At 33.0% G+C, this 24,109-nt stretch overlaps 1 protein-coding gene across 1 annotated transcript; it reads right to left on the bottom strand.

Annotated features, from left to right (window-relative positions):
* Positions 1-1,416: 1,416 nt before the first annotated feature.
* LOC123690074 (facilitated trehalose transporter Tret1-like) lies at positions 1,417-23,845 on the bottom strand. Its single transcript, XM_045632736.1, has 7 exons — positions 23,620-23,845; positions 9,175-9,404; positions 7,928-8,251; positions 5,966-6,101; positions 3,137-3,360; positions 2,265-2,450; positions 1,417-1,815 (listed from the first exon to the last, which is right to left on the bottom strand). The coding sequence occupies exons 1-7, from the start codon at positions 23,690-23,692 to the stop codon at positions 1,564-1,566; spliced, it is 1,425 nt and encodes a 474-aa protein (XP_045488692.1). The 5' UTR covers positions 23,693-23,845; the 3' UTR covers positions 1,417-1,563.
* Between the last annotated feature and the right edge of the window lie 264 nt (positions 23,846-24,109).

The following is a 24,109-nucleotide window of genomic DNA, read 5'->3' as shown; positions in this document are numbered from 1 at the left end:
TTCTACGACTAAGAGCCCTAACGATTTCTTTACATTCCCTAAAATTAAGAAGTCTTCGTGGTCAAAGTTTTACAAATTCTTAATAGGCCGCAACGCACTCGCCAGCCCGCTGCCATTTAGAATGTCGATGGGCGGCGGTATCACTTAGTAAGACATTTTGAACACCGCCCTTTAGAGTGGAATAAATGTTAAAGTAACTGGTATGAGCGAATAGAAAACTATTAAGTTACGTGGTGAATTCTTTAAATAATAATAAAAAGGTTTTTAGTTTTATCTATTTAGTTTTTGTTTTTTTCTTCAAACGACAAAACTTAGGTATCCCTCGATATATATTTAAAAATATTGAACCACAGTGATTAATCTCGTTTCAATACTGAGCGTTTGAAGCATACCACCGCCAATATGTGAAATCAGCCCTTAATCGAATTATTGAAGGAGATTTGAATGAAAGAAAAAAAGTCAGAATTTTAAACAATTTTATTATATGTATGTCGCAGCCATCTGGCTTAATTAGCCGTTCATTATTAATTTAAGAAAATAATTCTACCACTTATACTAAACATACCGATAGTGGAGATCACATATCGAAATTTCTGGAACTTTCAAGATGCCATTATTTATAAAAATACGTAAATTATTTTGATGGCAGTTCTTGTTAACACATTAACAATGTAATACAAAATGTTGATTATTTTCACAGTCTTAGCAGTATCAGATACTGTCATAGTTAAATTGTCAACTTAATATTAAATAATAACTTAAACATCATTATACCTAATACAGAAATATTATACAAATACTTATTTACAGGAATGTTAGCGGTTTGAGAACCCATAATTAATAATGTGTGTGTAGCCATAAAATAATATACAATGCAATTAGGCAATGTTTTCCGTAGTGCCTCATTAACTGGGTGCGTTTCTCGACGATACAATAATTCGTACTAAATAATATATAATAAATAAATACAATGAATATCGTATGTAGCAGAAATGACTGCCTTGTTTTATTTATTGACACAAAAAATCCTATATTACCTATCGCTTTATACAATTTTAAAACAAAATTACTTTAAAAGTAAGTAAGTAAACAAGGTTTTAATGTATATATAGGCATCGCATTATAATGTGTGTAGTCTATGATAATAATAGAATTTGATTTTGTTATTTTGTAGGCGACAACGTGGCGGCTTTAGTCTACTTTAAACTACTTTATTCATGTAGGCAAACATGTACACTTATAAACTTCAACAGAAAATATGTTAAATTGATTCTAAACTTACATTTACTACCAGTTCGCAAGTCAAAGGCGTGGATCGGGCAAGAAGAACTGGCAAGAATCTCTCCGCCCCTCTATTTAATTGCTAAGCTTTTAGTTATACTAATTGTTGGGTCTGGAGCGAATCAATACCAAGGATTAGGATCATTTATAAAGACCAATCTTATTTAGAGAAATAATAAACATAATATTTTGTGATATCTATCACTATATAGCAGATAGCAACGGAAAATCTCGTTCTTTCGCTATTTTTCCATGACTACAGATTTTAAAAAGACTCCTGCATTACAATCTTGTTGTAGCAGCTTCTTCATCCTTTTTCTTCCCGAAACCTTCATAGATCTCTTCGATTGTCTTCATTTTCGTCTCCGGCACATAACAGAAAATGTACACTGTACTTACAAGACAGACGCCGGCGAAGATCCAGAAAATTAAGTACAAACCAACAGATGTCGCTAGTGGTTGGAACACCCGCAACTCTATAGACACAAGAGTGCAGGCAAACGCTATCACTATAGAAGTCACTGTTCCACGGTGCTGCAAATACAATTCACTTATTAGTATCAACTTACGGCCTTCGTTTCTTGGTTTATGGAGGCAAAGATTCCTTTACGAAGACAACAGGTACTAGAGAAAATTAAATCAGTGAAATAGGCCGGTTATAAAATACTTGTTCTTTTTATGAATTTTGTGTGACGGAAAATGATTGGTTAGTTATAATCAGAATGATTCCAAAATAATCTGTAGGATCTATTAACTTACGTAAATGAAAGTGAATGAAAAAAAATTTTGGTCAATTTCATTATGCAAAGCAGTATTATGAGTCCACCATGTGTAAAGTATAGTCGTAGTTTAATTCTTATAGCTTGGAAAATATATAGTGTAGGTATACTCCGGTCTAACGGATCGCAATTCCACCGGCTGTTAAGTCAGACGTCCTAATGCACTCAGGTGCATAGTGCATATCAAACAGACATCAGACTTACCTGGAAAGAGAACATCTCAGTCATAATAACGAAAGGCACCGGTTGTAGGCCGGCAGCGTCACAATAAATGCACAGACACAGGGCGCAAATGGGCAACCACGCAAAATTACTGCTGCCGAACCAGAAGCATGCCCCAAGAATGGTTAGTGCAATTCCAGATACAAGACATGTTGTTCCTAGTAGCGGCTGAAAATAATAAACTGGTTTATTAAACATACACCGTATACTGCGGTAGGTTATTTAACTTCTGTCGGCACTCAATTACATACAAAAATATCATTAATTTTTCTGCCTCATTGGGGTTAGGATTTCGCTAGGGAGGCGTAGTAGTATTTGCTATAATATCAGCGAAGTGTTGCAGAAACTTCAGGATATTATATATTATACTAGCAGGCTCGGCCAAGCGTTGCTGTGGCTAAGGTTTTTGTTATATTACATAGCAGTAAAGTATTCAAGGGAATCGGTAGGAGAACTTATGTGAAAGGTTGGTACTTTTAACACAGCGCCATCTGTTAGATAAATAAAATAATATTGCGGCTATAAATTAAGATGTAAGCTATCCTATCTCTTAAGTTGGATCAAACTGCACACGGTGTGCAAATTTAATTTAAAATCGGTTAAGTAGTTTAGAAGTCCATCGCGGACATACAACCTGGCACGTGATTTATATATATTTAAGAAGATATACGTTCTGTTTATACATAATTAATTACTTCCAATAAATATAAGTAAACGAAGAAGTTCGTTGGGAATTTATATTATATATTATATTTGATATTGACCACGCCATTCGTGGTGAATATTCTAACATTTCTCACACATTGCATGGCATTTAATAGCATATGATAAATGAGAAAAAAACATTATATTACCCTCCTTCCAGTCTTCTCAACCAGGCCAGATGCAGTACATGAGCCAACTAGCTGAACGGCACCTAGTACGGCTGCCTGCTGGTTTGCAGTCAGCACCCAATCAGCACTGGCATCGTTGAAGATCATCGACGCAAAGTGTAAGACTGCGAGACATCCACACAACTCACGCGCAAGTGTTATTATGAGGGTAATACGAAATGCGCGGAAAGTTGATTTGTCGGAGACTGAAAATTAATTTTCAAAGATAATTTTTTGTAATTGTTTATTACGGAAAACAAGGTTCCATAGCAATGTTAGTAAATACAACTTAATAACTTAAATCTAAGTGTTAGTAGGTTTACATTATATATATTAAAAGGGCAAAAGGTAATTTTATAATAGGTGGAGGGTGACATAACGACAGACAGGAACGGTGTATATGAGATTTTGAAATTTTGTAATAACTTTGTGAGTAGGTATGTATGTTTTTTTTATAGAACAGAGGGCAAACGGGCAGGAGGTTCACCTGATGTTAAGTGATACCGCCATGGTTATACCCATGGACACTCTCAATGCCAGAGGGCTCGCAAGTGACAACACACCAACCTCTTTAGGTCCTGGCCTCAGATTTCTGAATCTGTTTCATGATCATTTTTAAATATAATAGGCAAGTAGGTGATCAGCCTCCAGTGCCTGACACACGTCGTCGATATTTTGGGTCTAAGACACATCGGTTTCCTCACGATGTTTTCCTTCACCTTTCGAGCAAATGTAAAATGTGCACATAGAAAGAAAGTCCATTGGTGCACAGCCCGGGATCGAACCTACGACCACTACTCTTATACAGCATTAATACTTATCCAATTTAATACCTTAAATACATTGTTGATTTAATATAGATCTATATGACTCTTTACAGCATATGATTTAAATAAATATTTTCGAAGATATTACATATTTAAAAATTGTGTGACGTCGTGTATGCGGCGGTACCGGTCGGCAGGGGCGGCAGGAGCGTGCCAATAAATACTGCATCGGAGGCCGCGCTTCTATAGATAACAATACTTAATAAAAACGTGCTTTCATCAGCATTGCACCCGTGCGAAGCCGGGGCGGCGACTAGTTAACTATAAAATGTCTGGACATTCCACAGAGAATCCCGCTGTGAATGAAGCTGCGGAAGCTATAACGAGACGCCACAACTAGTTAAACAGTTATGTTAATAGAAACCGGTCAAGCCTAACTAAAATCACGACACTTCCGAACCACTCAGGTGCTCAAATAGTGACGTGTGTGGCCAGGGTCGGATTTACATTGGTAACTATATTTTTAATAAACGCCACTATTTTTTCTATTCCGCGGTTTTTGAAGTGAAACTTCTTTAGGCGAGGATAATTTTTTCATTTGTCACGACGATGTGCAGCGTTTTTGTCGAAGAAAATGGAGAAAGCGATTGAGAGAGAGTGAAAAAGGGAGACCGAGAAAAAATACAATATTGGTTAATGTATTCTTTTAGTAGTCAAATATTAGAACTTTTTTTATTTATTTATATTATCATTAGCACGTATACAGTGTGAATATAGATATACAAATACATGGAGTGATCATATACTGGTTCATTATCTATTTATCTATTGGGGCTTTTGACAAAAGTATCGCAAGTGCGGTTGGCCTTTCAAGAATAATAGTACCGCTCTTTTCTTTGTTCATAAAACAGAGGTCCATATTCTCAAGTCACAATCTCGACTTTTACTACATATTTTCTGGAAAAAGTATAATAAGATAATATATATATAATAAGTAAGTAAATATACTTCTTCGAGAAGCAATTATCACTATAGTATTACTCTACACTCATTACTAAATAAGTACTATATGTCAACAAAAACACACTGTTTTAATGTAAGTCTCTATAAATCAATGAATCCGACCCTGTCGATCATTACCGTACACAAACACTTGTTGATTCGTTACTGGACGCTATGGGAACGAATTGTTAGCATCCACTTTACATCCCGTTAACGATAGTTTACTTTATGTTACTGCTTTTTGGCACAGACTACATATGCGTTTACAAATAGTAAGGAGTTTAGCTAACCTATTTGGAACTTATGAATAATCTGCGGTAAATTATAAAATACGGTAATTCATCACAGCTCACATACAATGTTTATTTATTTATTCATTTATTTTTCTACTACATTATTGTACCTTAACAGTTACTACTAATATGATAGAACGCCAAAATAATAACGATACCAATTATCCTACATAAAAATCATTTAAAAATTGTACTTATATGCCTAAATCTAAGTTACTTTTCAGTACAGTAGACATTTTTCTACAAATGTTTTCTTGCTAGTAGAATTTTAAATAAAGAACCACTTGTTCATAAAAATCTATTTTATTGCACTCGTTTAGCTAAGGAACTCGTTTTTTCGTCAAATTGTGTAAAAAACGTTGACCAAAGTTCCAAGACAAATAAATTTTTACGACATCAGGAGAATTCATGACATTTGCATGCTTTCATTAATATGTATGAATCTGCGTTTTTTTATATAATTACTTAATTATAATTACCTAATTAATCAAATTAGATAAAGTTTCACTAAAGGCTTTTATTATGCTATATCATTGACATGAATACAAATAATACCATATTTTCACTAAGATTATTACACAATTTCATTAATTGTTATCGTTATTATATATTTTTGTTATTAATGGCTTCAAATATCTTTGAATCAAATGGTAGGGACAAGAAAAAGATGGCGCGTAACGGAAAAATGTGTCGGTAAAGTTTTCAACCAACGTCGATAAAGAAGTTTCACTTCAATAAAAAATACTCACCCAATGTTTTTATTCCTTTGAAAAATCCCTCTGATTTAGTCTGCTCCAACTCTATAAGGAGTAACTGCAATTCGCTTTCAATTGACGCGTCTGTTACTTGACGACACCGCAGCCAGGCTAACGCATCGCGTGCCTCCTAGAGGAAAACTATGTATTAGCAGTTTGCAAAAAATCCATAAATACTAGAAGAATATTCGCATCATTCTCTTTGGTTTTTTTTAAGAAAATCCTATTAACATAGATTTACAACTTACAAGAATTAATGCCCATAAAAGACAAAAAATGCCTGACATTTGTTATTTAAATAACATCGAATAATTCAAACAAGTTAAAACAAATGAACAAGATTGTTCCATTAGTATTTCTTATAGCTTTTTTGATGATTTTTCGGTCGTTGCACCAATACATCAATCTTGACCCAACTCCGCATACGGACTCCCTTGCCTTCCTGCCTACCATATGCCTACAGCAAATTATATAAGGTTAGAATTACTTTATTTCTTATATGAATTATGTAGAAAATATTCGTTTACTGAGAAAACATTATTAACTAAGATTAATAATTATTATTAGAACGCACAGAGGTAGGTACGTATATAAAATTTACAAAACAAAAATATATATATATAAACTCGACGGTCAACCAAGCAAAAACATAGATGTTCGGATTGGATTTATTACTAGATGTTTCATCAACAAATTATATCATATACATATAATACAATGTGCAAAGGCAACGAGAACTTGGCGAAACTGATAGTCATTCGTAACACGGAAGGCAAAAGATCACGTGGCCGTTCATCAACCAGATGGACCCATCAAGTGGAAGACTTCAACCACAAACCGGGCCATGGGGTACAGTACCAGTGAGCCTAGAGCTTTTGCTTTTCTCGATCAACGAAAAACTATCGCAATCCAGCAAAGAAACGCTGCCAGAGTTAATGATATACATACTGTCACAGTGACCAAAAATTTTAAATTTTTTCAAATTTGTTTTTAATAAATTTTATTATTACTTTGTAGGTAAATTGTATATTTGATTGTTATGATTACGAGTAAAGTTACACGTTATCTTAGGGTTAAGATAACTAACAAAGTTGTTACATTGTTATTAGAGGATCCGTTGGACAGAAACCGTTGGAAACACATTGTCCGCTCCAGATGTTTCCTTGATGACTGAAGAGTGTAAATTTAATTAAATCGTTGGTAAATTTTATTTATTTATTAACACTTCGTTGGATTACATAAAAAAAAATTAAACATAATTTTATGAAGGGGCAACTGGCGGCCATCTCGCTTTCGAGCGATTTCTTCCAGGCAACCACTATAAATTTATATTTATAAAAGAAATTTATAAAACGTGATTTGTAAATTAATCCCTAGCCAGTTAGAGGATTGCGTGTTTAGACATGAAAAATGTAATCGATATGATTTAAGTTTATTGGTTTTATAATTAATTACTATAAGTTCAAAATGCCTTTGTGATTTACGATTTAAACTTGGGATAACTGTAATTTTTACCTTTCTCTAAATCTTAATTGATTTAGTGATTTAATCAACTTTCACTTTTATATTTTTATTAGATTTTGTTATTTTTCTGCTTGCTTCTAGCTTCTTTTCAATTTTATTGTATAGGTGTTAGTATATTTATTCTTAGATAGATAGTACATAAAGATTCTGAAGGTTGGTTCTTCTAATAATTTGAGAAGCTTACATGGTTTTCGTTTATCTAGTCCTTACTTAAATACATCATTTCGTATATGTATTACTTATACATTTTATTAAGAAAATCCTATGCCTGATAGATGTTTTTATTAAAATATAATGTTTGTATAGCTTCAGTACTCTTTGAGTTTTCTTTTTATATACAACATGGGGCAAAGGCAGGAGGCTCATGGAATCTCAGAGGGCTCGCGAGGGCGTTGCCGGCCGTTTAGTTTATCAAACTCTTAAGAAAATTACCTCAACCTTCCCAGTCTTCAGCAAGTACGATGGAGTCTCAGGCATCGCGGGAAATACGAGCAGATGTATCAACGGCACAGCAAGGCATATCCATAAAATGGCGTGGTAGCACAAATATTCTCCCAGTATATACACGATAAGATTCCCCAAATTTTGCGATAGCACCACGAGGCTTCCAAGAGTACCACGGATGGAGTCTTCGCTGGTTTCTTTAATGTACAGTGGTGTCACCACGTAGGAACCCGCAACCCCAAGTCCAACAATAGCCCTTGCAGTTATCAACGCCCATGTTTCCGTGGAGTACAGTTTGAGGCTCCAGCAGATCTGAAAATTAGTTTGATTGACGTCTTTTTATAGAAAAGGGGGTAAACGAGCCTACAGGACCCCCATAAGGGCAGTATCTGGCAAGGCAGGGCCCAGTCACCGAAGCTCATAGACACCCATTCTTAGAGGGTGCATTGATGGCCTTTGAGAGATAAAACTTCTGTCTGAATATCAGCTTACTGATTTACAGATATCGTTATTAGCGCCTGTAAAAAATACATTGTATTTCGACTGTTGCCAGACAGCGCTATCTCGTCTTTGAATATATCCAACTGATTTCCTCGCTCCGTATCGGCAGAAAGATATTTAAAAAATAGTATTTAATGATAAGTTTTATAAATACATTTCAGTGACAGAACTGATTCATTCATCTATAAAATATTCAATGAAATCCTGAAAACATCAAAATTCATAGTCATTTATTCATTTAACACAATGTACACTAATGAACGTCAATAAAGAAATACATATACATATGAAATGATTCTTATTTTCTCAATCTGGCGTAAAACGGATGAGAAGAACTGGCAATAAACTTTTAGTCACTCTAATCGCCAAGATTTTGTTTTTCAAAATGTTTGTAAGAAGCTGCAACCATTACACCATGTTCCACATGATGTCTTAAGTAATTAATAGTTTATTAATATTAACAGTTAGCGGGTTCATAAAATTATGAATATACATTTAAATTTGTAATGTCAGTACTATATATAACAGAATTATTATGCATATACAGATTCCATGCTCACTACTGGTTTTTAAAATATTTTAAAATAGCCCATTATATTAATTTCCAAAATATTCAGCCGTCGAGAAATTTTAAAGACGCCTGCTTAGCTTTTTATAAGAATAATGAAACCCAATGTTATATCGATAATTGCAGGTTTCCTCTTAATGTATTCTAAAACAGAAATAAACCTTACAGCCATGGACAACGACGTGGTCATCAATGCTTTTTTCCGTCCAAAATTATCCACGATAAACCCAAACAGGAACACCGCTGGCGTTCCAACTAAATAAGGCACTGATGCCATCCAGGAGATGACATCGGGATGTACTGGCTCCGGTGCCGGTCCTTCTTCGGACATGAGTCGAGGTCCCATTGGAGACAACCAACCGACCGCTGATCCATATGAGAAGACTGGCAAGACCACTGCAAAAAAAAATATTATAAGGAAGGAATCCCACTTAATTTTATCTATTTTTAATTGTTTTTTAAATATGTCAATAGCAATTGTTGTTATTAATTTCCTAAATAACTTTATTTAGAAATATTAACGACATGTTTCAGTTGCATGTTCATTAAATTAAGTTGTTTAGAGAAGATTATCACTTTGGATTAATTTACTTAACATGTAATAAAACTCTAATTAATGTATTATACTCTAATCTGTGAGTTTAAAGTGAGTTTGAATTTTACGGAGATTCGGTTGGCAAAACCCCGAGATCAATAACAAAAAAACTATTCGTTATTGTTGTGAATCGTTGAATTTCCATTCGAAAGTCCGGTTGACCTGAGAAACCAACCGAACAAGAGGATGAGTGCGGTAAATACCAATTTTACGGTTACACCCAAAGCGACCCACTTTGCGTTCCACGTTATCTTGGATTGGACTGGATTAGAGCCTTATAAACACAGATTATAATCGCTCTTTCTTTTGAAATGACATGTCATAACGAAGAGATTTCAGTTCCCGACACAGGGAATCTAAGTGTGACCTTTATTTAAAGGAATTTCTGTTAAGGGCCTTTTCAGATCGGGCTGCTTTGATGAGCGTAGCCTGAATGGGCGTATGAAACTCGAACCTCGGATTGGGCCATCGCGGGGTGGTCAATCGCCTGAAGGGCGGGACGGAAGCTCACTTGTGTTAACGAAGTATGCTGTATAGGTCCTCGCCTTCCCAGGTGAAGGCGGTTTTACCCTAATCTGTTTTTGGCCAGTGTGACTGCAGTTACTAACATTCTCATTAAGTAAAATCCTTTTTTATTAGGTACAATTCTTTTATTATGTTTTAGTCTAAAAACGCCGAATTAAAAGTCACATTTAGGGTCATTCACCTCTCCAAGGTCAAGAACAAAAATTAAAAACTTTTTAATTTTTTAAAAATTTTAAATTTGGTTAAATGACCAATTTCTTGATGACACTGGAAGAAACTAGCTTAAACGCTAGTGCTCATAGATGTATATTATATATAAGGTTGACCACAATGAATGTTGTAATATATGTAATGTAGTATTTGTTTTTGGGTCAAATAAAGAAACTTTTATTATTATTTTATTTATTATTAATTAATAACGAGACAAATTTTCTTCAACAAAACTTTTGCTTTCTTTTTATAAATTCTCTTAAAATATACATCCAACGCCCTTCTCAAGGTTATATTCTTAGCAGGTAACACGCGGCTGGCGACATCTGATACTTACTGACGTAATTTCTGCTTGAATAACAATTTTGCATCAATTAATTCTGAACGAGGTTGCACCATGGTCATTGCCAATGTTACGTATGGCCGAGCCTCGGACAAATCAATACAATTATCATGGCCCGTGTTTAATTAAAATAAACTGCTATATTGGTATGGGTCAGCCTGCTTGGCTGAAACTGTGAGGTCGGAGGGTTCAAATCATGGAAGGATAAAAAAACTAATGTTGGAGCTAGCTTTGAAAATCCAAAAAAATATATTTATTTTCAATATACAAATATAAAGTATGTACAATATTCTTAACCTACATAGTAACAACAATGCTATATATAGCAAAAAAATAAATATATAGTCAAATACAAAGTACACACGTCTGAAGTGAAACTTCTTTGTAGATTAATTATTACTGAGGTAAAAGTCTCAATAGATGATCATGTTCCAGCATATGATCACTGCATGTATTTGTATATCTATATTCACACTATGTACACTATTTTATTTAATAAATCAAAAATAGTAAAGTTCTAATACATCAACCAATAGTGTGTATCTTTTCTCGGTCTCCCTCTCTCTCAATCGTTCCAATCGCTCTCTCCCTTTTCATCGAAAACGCTGCGCGTCTTCGTGACGTTTCATCCGTAAAAAAATCCCCCTTATGCGCCTAAAGAAGATTCACTTCTAATAGAAAATTAAAACTAATTTAAAAAGTTTGGTCCCTGCGGCCGTGTACCTTTACCGCGTATTGCGAAAAACAATATATATTTGTACATTCAGGTAACTTATAAAGATTAAATTAGCTAGAGGTCACCCAGGTCAACGGTTTCACATAAAGAGTACGGCATAGTCCTCGTAACCCAAACATTTTTGGTTACCTTTCACAAAGAAGATATAATATGATTGACGCATTTTTATTCTAAACACTGTATTATTTTCTCTTTAACCGCGGATTCGAACTATAATGCCGGTAACATAGTTTGCTCTGAGATCTATCTCTGGTAGTAAATATTCTTAATCAATTCTTGTCAGAAGTTAGAAGCGTACTAAAAATAAGAACAGAAAAATAGGACAAATGATAGATGCCTTACATTATCCCCTAAAAAAGTGCCGATGAATGAAGCATAGAGCAAGATGCACAGACAAAATAGGACTATGAAGATAACTTTATGGAAAGGACCAACGGGAAGAAGGAGAAGAGGATGCTCCGAAAAAAGGTGGATAGGATAAATAGAACCGTTAGCTGGAAGTGAATGGAGAAAGAAAGACATGGATAAAGATGTTTAAAAAGCTGGAAAAGGAGAAGATGCAGAAAGGGTTCCGATCAACGGTACTAAAGGAAGCTATAAGGATAACAAAAAAATATATAACAAATATAAGCTACATTCTACTTTTATATGAAATTAAACGGGCTTTTATTATTATTATTAAAATCAATTCCTATTTCATCGGAACAAGACTGACGATAGACATTAAATCTTTATTTAATAATGCCAAATCCTATGCCAGCTAATAATTTTAAGATATTTTTATTCCAATGTTTATTATTTTTTATACTTCTGTTTGTTGTTTGTTTGTTCCACAATGATTGTTACTGAATCGCACCATGATTAACGAGTTGTGTCAAGGGTTGATAGCTTACAAAGTAATGTTCGTTGACAAGATTGCTTCGATGTTTCTAGATGTCTCTTCATAAATATCACTTAAATTGACAACAATTAGAATACATTTGAATTATAAATGTCAAAAAGGCAATCGGAATATCGGATCTTGAAATAATATGTCATTGGAGAATTATTGATTGGCATATCGTTTTCTGGCGTTTCGCTTTTTTTAAACTTATAAAAAATAGATAAAAACTAAAGTTATAATTTTTCGAAGTTTAACATTAACGAACTAAATTTAATAATGAGGTATACTTTGAACTATGCAGTCTTTAGATGAGATTTGCATTTTTGACATGTGATAAGACAGCTAAGTAGATATCCATAGGCTCCCTTTACACTTAGAAATCAATTTTCTTATAGTTTTTATAATATAATGTTTAAACCTTTATTCTCTTCGTGTTATGTTTGCTGTGGTTGTCAAATTAAATCTGGTATTTAATCTTTTACCAGTGTGCGGGCGTTGGCAAGCTTTTATAAATAAATATACTGATAGACGCGAAGAAAAAGCAAAATAAATATAATGACAGACGCGAAGAAAAAGCAAAATAAATATAATGACAGACGCATAGAAATTGCTAAGTTTTCCGCTAAGTAACATACATACATCGTTATTCAGAGACAATTCTATATTTATTTAACGTGGGACAATTTTTATTTTATTAATTAATGCAACAATATGATATTATAAAATAAAAATAGATGAGAATTAATTTTAATAACATTCTTTAGTTAAACTAGAAATATTTAAATAATTGGAAATATACGTATTTACCTTATACAGACATATATAGAATAGATGCACATGGCATTTAAATTAATTATTCTAGAGGGTTTTTTTTTGTTTAAAATTATAAGTTAAACTTTTGGTATTATTTAATATATTAAAAAGCAAATATGTATATACAACTTCAAGTGAAAAAATATAATAAAAATATTGTTGTAAATTAAACTATGTATAATAAAAAAAATACACTGAAGCTAGCTGGCTTCAATTACTTATTTGTTTGATGTTTTTCCTTCACCGTTTGAGCAAATGTTAAATACGCACATAGAAAGAAAGTCCATAGGTGCACAGCCGGGGATCGAACCTACGACCTTAGGTATGAGAGTCGCACGCTAAAGCCACTGGGCCAACACTGCTAACAAAATACTTAATTTGCAAAAAAATATTATTTGTTAATGTGTTAAAGTGTTTAAAGAGTACCTGTAAAGAACAAACTGTCAAATTTTGACAGCTTTAAAACAAAATACTGTGCTTGATTACTTTGTTCTCCAATAACCGGACTTGCCTTGCTTGGCCTGTACAACAAATTAAAAAAAAGTAGTTATAAGTCTATAACACATCTTCTAAACGTGCGCGCATTCGTGCCATATACGTACAAATTTAGAACAAGATATGTCTACAACGCAATAAATTAATTGGAAAATATCCAGATAATTTAAATACCAGATAATTTAAATATCTCTTAATTGGCAATACAAAACAATTTAATTAACTTTTATAAATCAATGAATGTGCGCAAACAAATTTGTTAATGCGATACTGACACACATACCGACAGTTAGTTCAAAACAAAACAATTTAACTCGTTAGTTACTTCTTGTGTATGGATTTTTATATTGACATTGAAATTTCGATGAAAAAAATTGTAACTACATGAGTCTTAGGGTCTGTTTCACAATGTTTGGATAAGTTCCAAATCAGCTATTTAGTAGGTACTAATTGGTAGGATAAAATTCAGAATTGGATTAAAATGGAAATTTATATGTTTAAATGTTTAAATGTATATAAAATTTATAATGTAAAATGTATCTGAATAAAGGCTTTTATTATTATGATTATTAATTGGTAGGATAAACTAGTGTTTGAAGCGTTTTACGACTGTCAAATAGCGCTATTCGTCATGAAATGCCAAATATCTTATTCGGAACTTCTATCTTTCGAATAATTTATGTCTTGCTATTTGGTACTTTATCCATACATTGTGGATAAAGTTGATTTTGATCATTTTTATTTTAAAGCCAAATAGATCAGCCATCTGTCTGGCACATCCCTTGCCCCGGGTAACAAAGTAAACCATACATAATGCTTTTAGGATACATTTGCTATTCGACAATTTAAACAATGTTGTTATGTATTTACTGTAAATGGTGAAAATTACATATACATTACTGTTATAAATCAGTTAGAATGAAGAGTATTTTACTATTGTTTCACACAAACATAGTTACGGACGACCGTATATTACCACGGTAATATTGACGGATTTCTAAAACGTAATAATTTATTACCACTGTTCCGAATAATTGTTTTTTATAGTAAAATGTTTTGCGAATATTTATAAAATTACAGTTTTCACCAAAAGAAATATATTTATTTACGACTTTGTTCCCCGGGGCAAGTGATATATCATACATTTTTGGGTTTTGGACATATCGTGACGATGTTTGCCTTTCCGTAGGAGGAAGAGGTTATTTCGCACATAGAAATAAAATTCCATTGTTCTATACAAATATGAGACTCCAGAAAGACGGTCATACTAATAGTCAATTGGAGACAATAAGTAGACTCCCATCTCATAATCATATTTAGCAGAGATGGTGATTAGCGGGTTTTTCCCCAAATTTGGACATCATAACGATCCATGGGTTCTTAACGGGTATATTATTTAGGGGAGGAGTGTTGTCGTAGTGGTTTCTATATGCAACTCATCTTCAGGTTCGATCCCCGGCAGTGTACCAATGGATTCTCTTCCATATATAACACTAGTATGACGAAAACGTGCCAAAACTGGCATGCCTTAGAACGGAAAGTTGACGGTGTGTGTCAGGCACAGAAGGGTGAAGGTTGCCCAAGAAATGATCACGGAACAGATGCAAAACTTCGTTTTTTGATATACAAAAATTACACTAAGTGATCAGTCTTAAGCTTACATTTAGACACGTTTGCATAATAGCTATCATATGCTTAAGAATATTCATAGCGCTAAATTAGGTTGCGTCATAAACACACGCCACATTCACACACACAAACCCCCATCACACCAACACACAGCACAGCCGAATTAGGTACGTATTTAACAATTTTAGTGTTTTCATTTCGTAACTATTTGAATCTTTTTGTATATATTATGTATACCATCTATGGCGATGTTCAGTTGAATCCTTTTTTGTTGTACATAATTTATGTTAGCTTACGAAATAAATTATATTAACAGATATATTATTTATCATCAATGTTGTCCGTTTTAGATTTTGCGAAGGCAAAAAATATCTCCCTGTTCCTGAGAATTGAGGAACGTTAGATGTGTACGTATTGTGGTCGACGATAGTTCGAAAAACTCGTTTTAAGAGGTGAATGAACATAATTAACGTGTTTTGTAAATTATAACAATACTGGTTTAATTTGTTTGTCATTTATTTAAATTTACAACTATTAAATAAATACCCCCACGAAGTTCGTTTCGCTTTATTCATTCAATTTTTTTTTATAGAACAGGGGGCAAACGGGCAGGAGGCTCACCTGATGTTAAGTGATACCGCCGCCCATGGACACTCTTAACGCCAGAGGGCTCGCGAGTGCGTTGCCGGCCTTTTAAGAATTGGTAAGCTCTTTTCTTGAAGGACCCTAAGATTACATTCACACTTCGTTGCAAAGAAACACAAATAACACAATACATTGGAATTACAAGGGATGCAACGGGCGGCCTTATCGCTGACAAGCGATCTCTTCCAGGCAACCCTAATAAGGCTTTAATATATTTACTAAGCCTAACTTATTCGTATCTACATACATATGGTTTTTCTAGAGAGATTAATCACTTTTTCAGAATAAAAATCTAAGTATAAAACCTTCCTTAAAAACCTTCCTCATAGCAAAAAATACAGCGGAAATTATTTTGAAATAAATTTTTATTTATATGGCTGGGCGTTTATACCAACTACTGTGAATCCGAAGTATGACTATGTAAAAATCCATCAATTGCGTTCATTTTTGTTTGTACGTGTTCAGAGACGCTAGAAGTCTAACAAAAGATTGGTGACTTGAGTTAGGCTGGCGCAATCAAACGGACATTTAATTAAAAATACAGATAATGTATGTTCTAATGTTTAACACACAAATAAAAATTAAAATACTCGTCTTCATCTTATTTTACTAAAATGCGCGCCACACCCAAGGGGCCGCATAATGATTGCATGATGTCATGAAGTTCGCAAAAATATTTTTTGAACCAGAAATGTTTAGCAAGAATAACCCACAAATTTCTATCCATGAAAAAACTGTGTACACTTGTCCCGTACGCAAATAAGTTAACCAAATATAAAATACTATATTTACATCAAAATGATATAAAATGGGAGAAAACATTTTTTTTTCTACGAAAGGAGGCATACAGGCAGAAGGCTCAACTGTTAATGGATACGCCGTCAACTTTTACCCCCTGTTCTATAAAAAAAAACTTACATTGCAACTGCGTTGCCGGCCTTTTAAAAATTGGTACGATCTTTTCTTGAAAGAACCGTGTTGCTTCGGAAATTCTTCAGTGGGCAGCTGATTCCACATAAAACCTGCCTTAACAAACGCTACATTGTGGACGTCGATGTAATACAGATATTTTGCATTGACTTCCGATATGTTATGAATCTAATGTTTACATAAGTTATCTGTCTAAACGAAAAAAATAAAAACAGATACATTCCAAGATCAAGGGTTGCGCTGGTTTGTGGGTTATTTAAAATTCCAAAAAAAAAATAGATTTTAAATTCTCTCTGATGAAATTTCTTACACATTTAAATGAGGCTTCGAGATTATATTGAAACACGTTCGATGTTTGGGTCTTGCCTTAGAAACATTTATTTATTACTGTCTCTCTCACTGTTTACATGTTTTATTTGCAAAGTAAAAACATCTTTTATGGTTCCTGTGTTAAATGTTACAACAAAATACAAAATAAAACATGTATTTTTATAATATATATATACAAATACTTATAAAAATATATAACTACAAATACTTATTAATAAAAGTAAACGAAAGAAAATTTAAAACTTTATTAAAAATACACTTTGTAGACATGCATACTACAACTTAGAGGATAATATTGAAGATAAAAATGCTAGGAAACAAGCAACGTCCTACTCCACAGAAAAATTAAACTAGACAAAATGAACCGTTTGCTAATCCAGGCATACAGGTCTATATATTTATTTTTAAAAAGAAATCAACTTTGACATAACTAACACACTTTTTGACTGAATTTTAATTATTTTGAAGTGAAACATCTTTATCGGCGTTGGAAATAAATGTAACGTCATATTTTCACGTTACGCGTCACATATTTCGGTTACGCACCATCTTTTTCATGTACCAATCACGGTTGATTCGAAGACATTAATAACAGAAATATATATTAACGATAACAATGATAGTAATATTTCTATAACAATTAATAAATTCTGTAATAATCTTAGTAGTAATAAGGTAAAATGAAATAATTGTATTATTTGTATTCATGTCTGATAATAAAAGCCTTTTGTTATCAGACATGAATACAATGTTTTGTTAAACTTTATTTTTTTTCTTTTATTTAGCCAATTTATGTAGTGGTGTTTATAAGCACCACGTATCTATATAATAACTAAGTTATCTGCTGCATTGTTTTTTATAACACCGTGCGGCTATTTTAATTTAGTATAGTATTTTTTTGTTCTATATTATCTGGTCTCAATATATAATTATCAAATCAATGCCTACAAAATGTTGTAAAAATATATTTTAAAAGAGTTTCTGTAGTAGTGTATGGAGTTTCTTGTCTATTCTTCTCCATATGAAACCTTCCAGAAGGTTAGTAGTTTTTTTAATATTTCAGTAGTAATTTTGACTTCCAAAAATCTATTGGTCTAATTAAAAATTAATGATTTAACTTGTTACCTAGCTTTGTTTCGTTCCATGTCCGACTTTATTATTTAATTATTGTATGTGTACGAAATGTTAATAAATAAATAACATTTAAGAATGTCAGGCACAGAGGATAACCTGGTTTTCTATTTGAATAATAAACAATCATCAAACAGAAACAGAAATCGTAGGATAACTAAAAGATTCTCGCGTACTAGTTTGTTTTATATTATATGTCCTGGATGACCGAGCTTAGCTCGGTATTTTTTTTTATAAATCGTGTTTTTTGGAAATTTTATTTAAGTACGAATTATATACTAATAAAATTATGAAATATGAATATAATTATCGAATAAAGATAATTATATTCATATTTAAGTTTTCATTTGACTGACATCTTTAAACGAGCAATTCTATGTTTAAGTTGATAAAACACAAATAAAATGACATTTTCTAGAAATGATTCCTAGCTAAATCGATTTATCTCCCCCGAAACCCTCTGTATACTAAATTTCATGAAAATCGTTGGAGCCGATTCCGAGATTCCAATTATATATATATATACTAGCGGATCCGACAGACGTTGTCCTGTCTACACGTCTTTAATTTCAAAATTTCAATTTTTAATAAGCCATTTTGATGAAAATTATTATTCAAATGTTATGACAATATCTAACGATCCAGCACATGGTCACACACGATATAATACAATGATAACAAATTTTTTTTTAAATTTCGGGACAGACTAAAATTAAAATTCGAATATTATTTAAAATTTGACACTGCGATGGTAGCGCCGTCTGTCGGATCCAATGTAAAACATTCCAAAATCAACAACAACTAATAAATTGAAAATTAATTAAAAAAACATTGTCCAGCGGACAAAATTGTGAATCTAAACCATTCCCAGATCCCCTTGAACACACACAAAAAATTTCGTCTAAATCGGTCCAGTCGTTTAGGAGGAGTTCAGTCACATACACACGCACACAAGAAATATATATATTAAGATTTATTTATATATTTATATATACAAAAATTGCTCGTTTAAAGATATAAGATAAATAAATAAACCCTTGGCCTAGGTCTGGGCCTCAAATTTCTGTATCTGTTTAATAATCATGTGTCAATGTAATAGGCAAGTAGGTGATCAGCTTTCTGTGCCTCACGCATCAGGTAGGGTCTGTCAGTTTGGTGGTCAGCCGGGATCGAGTGGGGTGGATGCGATCTCAGAGATGAGCTCACTGAAGCCACTATGCCAACAATGCTCCACAGAGGTTTTATATAACCAATACATACATTATGTATACCAATGTCATAACATTTTTAGCTAATTTGATGAAAGTAAACTAATATTTATGATTTATAATTTCTATTACGCTAAATTTTGGAAGCATAATTAATAAATCCCTTTGCTCCAATATGTACTAGAAATATTTCTTTCTTATTTGAATGCCAAAGAAAATTAAATATCTTGAGCCTTATTTATCACCATGGTTACGCTTTTAATTTCGTATCAAAAGAATCGTCACCATAGTGACAAATACTGTACTATATCTATGTTTAATACGGCTGAATTAAAATAGATTCTTTAACTAAATGGAGCAGGAATATGTGAAGGAATGTTCGGATAACATTATTAAAGAAAAATTACGTAAAATAATTTATAAAACCTGTAAGAAGCTTTGAGCTTGACTATTTTGACTGACTTGAAAAAAATCAATGTAGATTTTTATAAAAATGAGCGATTAATATAAATATAATGGTAATTTAATATATCTGTAACGCTTTGACGACTGAACCAATGAACCGTTTTTATCTAAGGACAGTTAATTATCCTTGTTGCATTATCCGCTAGAAAAACCTGCCCTTTAGAAGACCTATGAATGGTTTACATTTTTAAATCTTTTTAATAATAACTAAAGAGCTACCTAAAAAAAATATTATTTTGCGTAACAGTCCTATTTTAACAGAACTAAAAAAATTGGTTAGAAAGAAAAAACATTTCCCTACAACAACATCTTACCATAAGTTTCTGTGATCTGTTACATGATCTATTTTATTAGTGAGCCTTTTGTTTAAGGCATGCTTTTTCATTGCCCAGATAAAAAGAGCAGTACAACACTGCTCAACTGTTACAAGATTACTTTTGATTAAAGGAAAACCTTTATAAATGACTAGTGGCTCGTCTCGGATTCACACGGGTGTGTATTTTTTTTAATATGCATATAATAATATGTTTTTTAATTTCGTGGAACATTTTTTTGTTCTATCATCAATAGTTTTCGCAGTGTATGCGATAAAAGATATTTCTTAGGCATTTTTTACACCTTGGGTAACATTATTGTAGTATTCGTAGGGTATAATATATATTAATCAGTGATAATGTGGCATTCAAATGGTGAAAGAATTTTTAAAATCGGTGGATACTTTTTGAGTCAATTCGTTATATACATACATACAAATCTTTCCTCTTTATAATATTAGTATATATAAACACTAACATTTAAATTTCAAAACCTTAAAGGCGATTAAAACATTTTCCATAGACAAGAAAGCCTGACCGTGATGATAAAGAACGTAAGAGGCTAATTCAGTAGAGAAGAGGCAAAGCGAGAAGAGAAGAGAAAGAGGCAGTACAGATACTGGATGACTAAAGCTTTATTTATTAACAATGAAATGAAACTTAGCCATGACTACATAAAAACACACTATAAATATATATATATATATAATAACTATATATATAACTAAACCAGTCAAATATAAGATTATTTCCACCAAATTGACTTCGTTCCCTTTGGAGTAGAGACTCTTGGGCCGAAGGGGTCAAGGGCGCCTGGTAAATAGGACCGGTGACCCAAGAACTGGTGCTTTCCTCACGACAAATAAATCTCAATACAGTGAGGAATACCAGCATTTAAAACACTGCCACAGGTTTTAAATTGTTTCTTTATTCCTTCTATTATTAGTTACTTATGCCAAAAAAGCACTCAGTTGGGGATATGACAAGAAGATTCAGATCCTGTGCGTGCCCCATCATAAAACGAAAGAGGCAAAATAATTCTTTATTAAGACAGTTTATTTGAGTGTTTTTGATGAGATTGCAACAATGAATCTCGTTATAACTGCTCAATTGATTGTTGAAGTAGCATCATGCAGGGACTAATAAAAATGTAACTAAATACATCCAATTCATTAAAATTTGTTTAGACTTTAGCCGTAAAATGACCGGGGATTCTGAACACGTTAAAGTCCACATAATCGAATCGCAACTTGTTCTCGGCCTTTTGAGAATTGTTACATTTTTTTAAGAACAGGGGCCGAACTGGCAGGAGGTTCGGCTTATCTGATGTTAATTGAAACCGCTGCCATTGCCAGAGGGACGCGAGTGCGTTGCCTGCATTTTAAAAATTTGTACACTCTTTCCTTGTAGGACCCTCAGTCGAATTGGTTCGGATATAGTACGAAATTAAGACTATTTATTCGTTTTACTTGTGAAACATGTTTATGCGCGTGCGCCGCTCATCCCATCGAATCTTCGAAAAGATTTTTCACTTTACCTATCACTTGAGCAGTGTTGGCCTAGTGGCTTCAGCGTGCGACTCTCATACCTGAGGTCGTAGGTTCGATCCCCGGCTGTGCACCAATTGCCTTTCTTTCTAAGTGCGCTTTAACATTTGCTCGAATGGTGATGGAAAACATCGTGAGGAAACCGACATGTCTTAGACCCAAAAATTCGACGTCCTGTGTCAGGCACTGGAGACTGACCTAATTGCCTATTAGTTTTAAAAAATGATCATGAAACAGATTCAGAAATCTGAGGCCAAGACCTAAAGAGGTTGTAGCGCCACTGATTTATTTATTTATCACTTGCTGATATGGTTAAGGTAATGTGCGGAACCGGCATGACACACAAAACTTGCCGGGTGTATCAGGCACAGAAAACCAATCGCCAATTTGCCTAATAAGAAAAATCGCGAAACCGATACAATCTTAGGCCATATTTTTATTTTATTATTCCAACATAAAATAATGTGACTCCAACTGAGCAACGGTGACACTAAAATATATAAAAATGTCGCCTCATAATAATGGAATTTATCAGCTGGTCAGAGCATGATCTCAAAAACCAGATTGAAACCAGATAAATTGATGCTAACATAACGGATTATCTTGTTTAAATAATTTTAAAATAAATTTGAATTTAAAATTATTCATCTCGACTTTTCGCGTGCTTTGCAAACATGGCCAAAGTAGCTAGGCTTTATAAAACTGAAAGCACTTAAAGCTTAGTTGTGCAACACAGGTGTGCATATGCGTTGTCGGCCTTTCTGGGAGTGGTGTGCCTTTGAAGGCACCTAAATCCAAACGGAACTGGAAACAAACTCTATTCTGGTATGACAGCTGGTGGAAAAGAGTTTGGTTTCCAGTTTAATCAATAAAGAATGACACTGCTACGGAAAAGGCAGGATTATACTTTAAATATTTATAATTAGGAATGCTTATGGTATGGGGTGCTATTTGTACACGTTTGTGTCTTCGGCAAGCAAAAAAAGGGCGGCCGCAGACTAGGTATAAAATAATAAACGACTGCAATATAAGAGTCTTTTCTCCAACTATGATTTAATTTCCTTTGGAGTAGAGATTCTAAGGCCACGGGGTTCAAATACACAGGCCATGGACACTCTCAATCCCAGAGGGCTCGCGTGCGTTGCCAGCCTTTTAAGAATTGGTACGCTCTTTCCTTGAAGGACCCTAAGTCGAATTGGTTCGGAAAAACTATTTATCAATTTTTAATTATCAGAGGTTAGAAATATATTAAAAACAATTTCTTTAATATTAAACTTAATTCTCTTCGGCCGTATAAAGAATATTTTCCTGTTAAAGTTATTACTAGGTACATTCATGCGATATCCACATATTAAAGGAGCTTTGAGGTGCTAATAAGTAATTGTATATAAATATCTTATAAATATATTTATTTCATAAGACTAATATAAAATAAAATATTAAATAAGAGCACATATAGGTAACTACAAGAAGTAACAAAAACTAAAGGAAATTTATTGTGTTATTTTACTTTATGAAAAGTAAACTTTAAAATATGTTTTTATAAATCTATTATTATTAAATATATTGCTTAGCTATTTTTAAAATGTTTAATTAATTAATTAAATTCGTATAAGATATATTTTATTAGTATGTTTTTGATGACTAGCATCCTCTATAATCTATGATTCGGTTGAATTCTTGTTTTGGTGAATATAGCATTCACATATATTTAAAAAAATACTTTACTTAAATTTAATATTGATAAAGTTTAATATTTATGATTCACTTTTAATAAATTTATTGTTGCTATTAATAAACTTAAAAACTCACTCATAACAGCCACCAGAATCTGATGTACCTTACTGCCTTCCGAACAATATTTTTTCACTGTATACTTCAACATTTTCACAACACCGTCTGGATACGACCACAGACCAACACAGTGTGTCACTAAATGAGCATTCCCAGTTATTCAGAGTCCTATATACATTTAACAGGGCGATTCATGTAATATCGGCAGTCGTCGAGTTTCGTTAAGGTCAGATATTCTTTTAATAATTTTACGTCGCATTCGATCGCGCGATTCTAACGATTTGATAATGAATTTTATATCACATATAATTGAATGCGGCTACAAGATTCCAACATATAAATGTACATTATTAACAATATTCTTAACATACATAAATAAATATGTTTTATAGGCTACAAACATTGTTCAGGTGTTCAGATTTCTAAATCTGTTTCATTATTATTTTGTATGTGATCAGCAAGCTGTGCCTAACACGCGCCGTTGAGTTTTTGGGTCAAAGCCAAGCCG

The sequence above is a fragment of the Pieris rapae genome, chromosome 20 (genome assembly GCF_905147795.1).
Source record: "Pieris rapae chromosome 20, ilPieRapa1.1, whole genome shotgun sequence".
Lineage (NCBI taxonomy): Eukaryota > Metazoa > Arthropoda > Insecta > Lepidoptera > Pieridae > Pieris > Pieris rapae.
The sequence above is the reverse complement of the archived record's forward strand: the minus strand, read 5'-3'. Positions and strand labels throughout refer to the sequence as shown.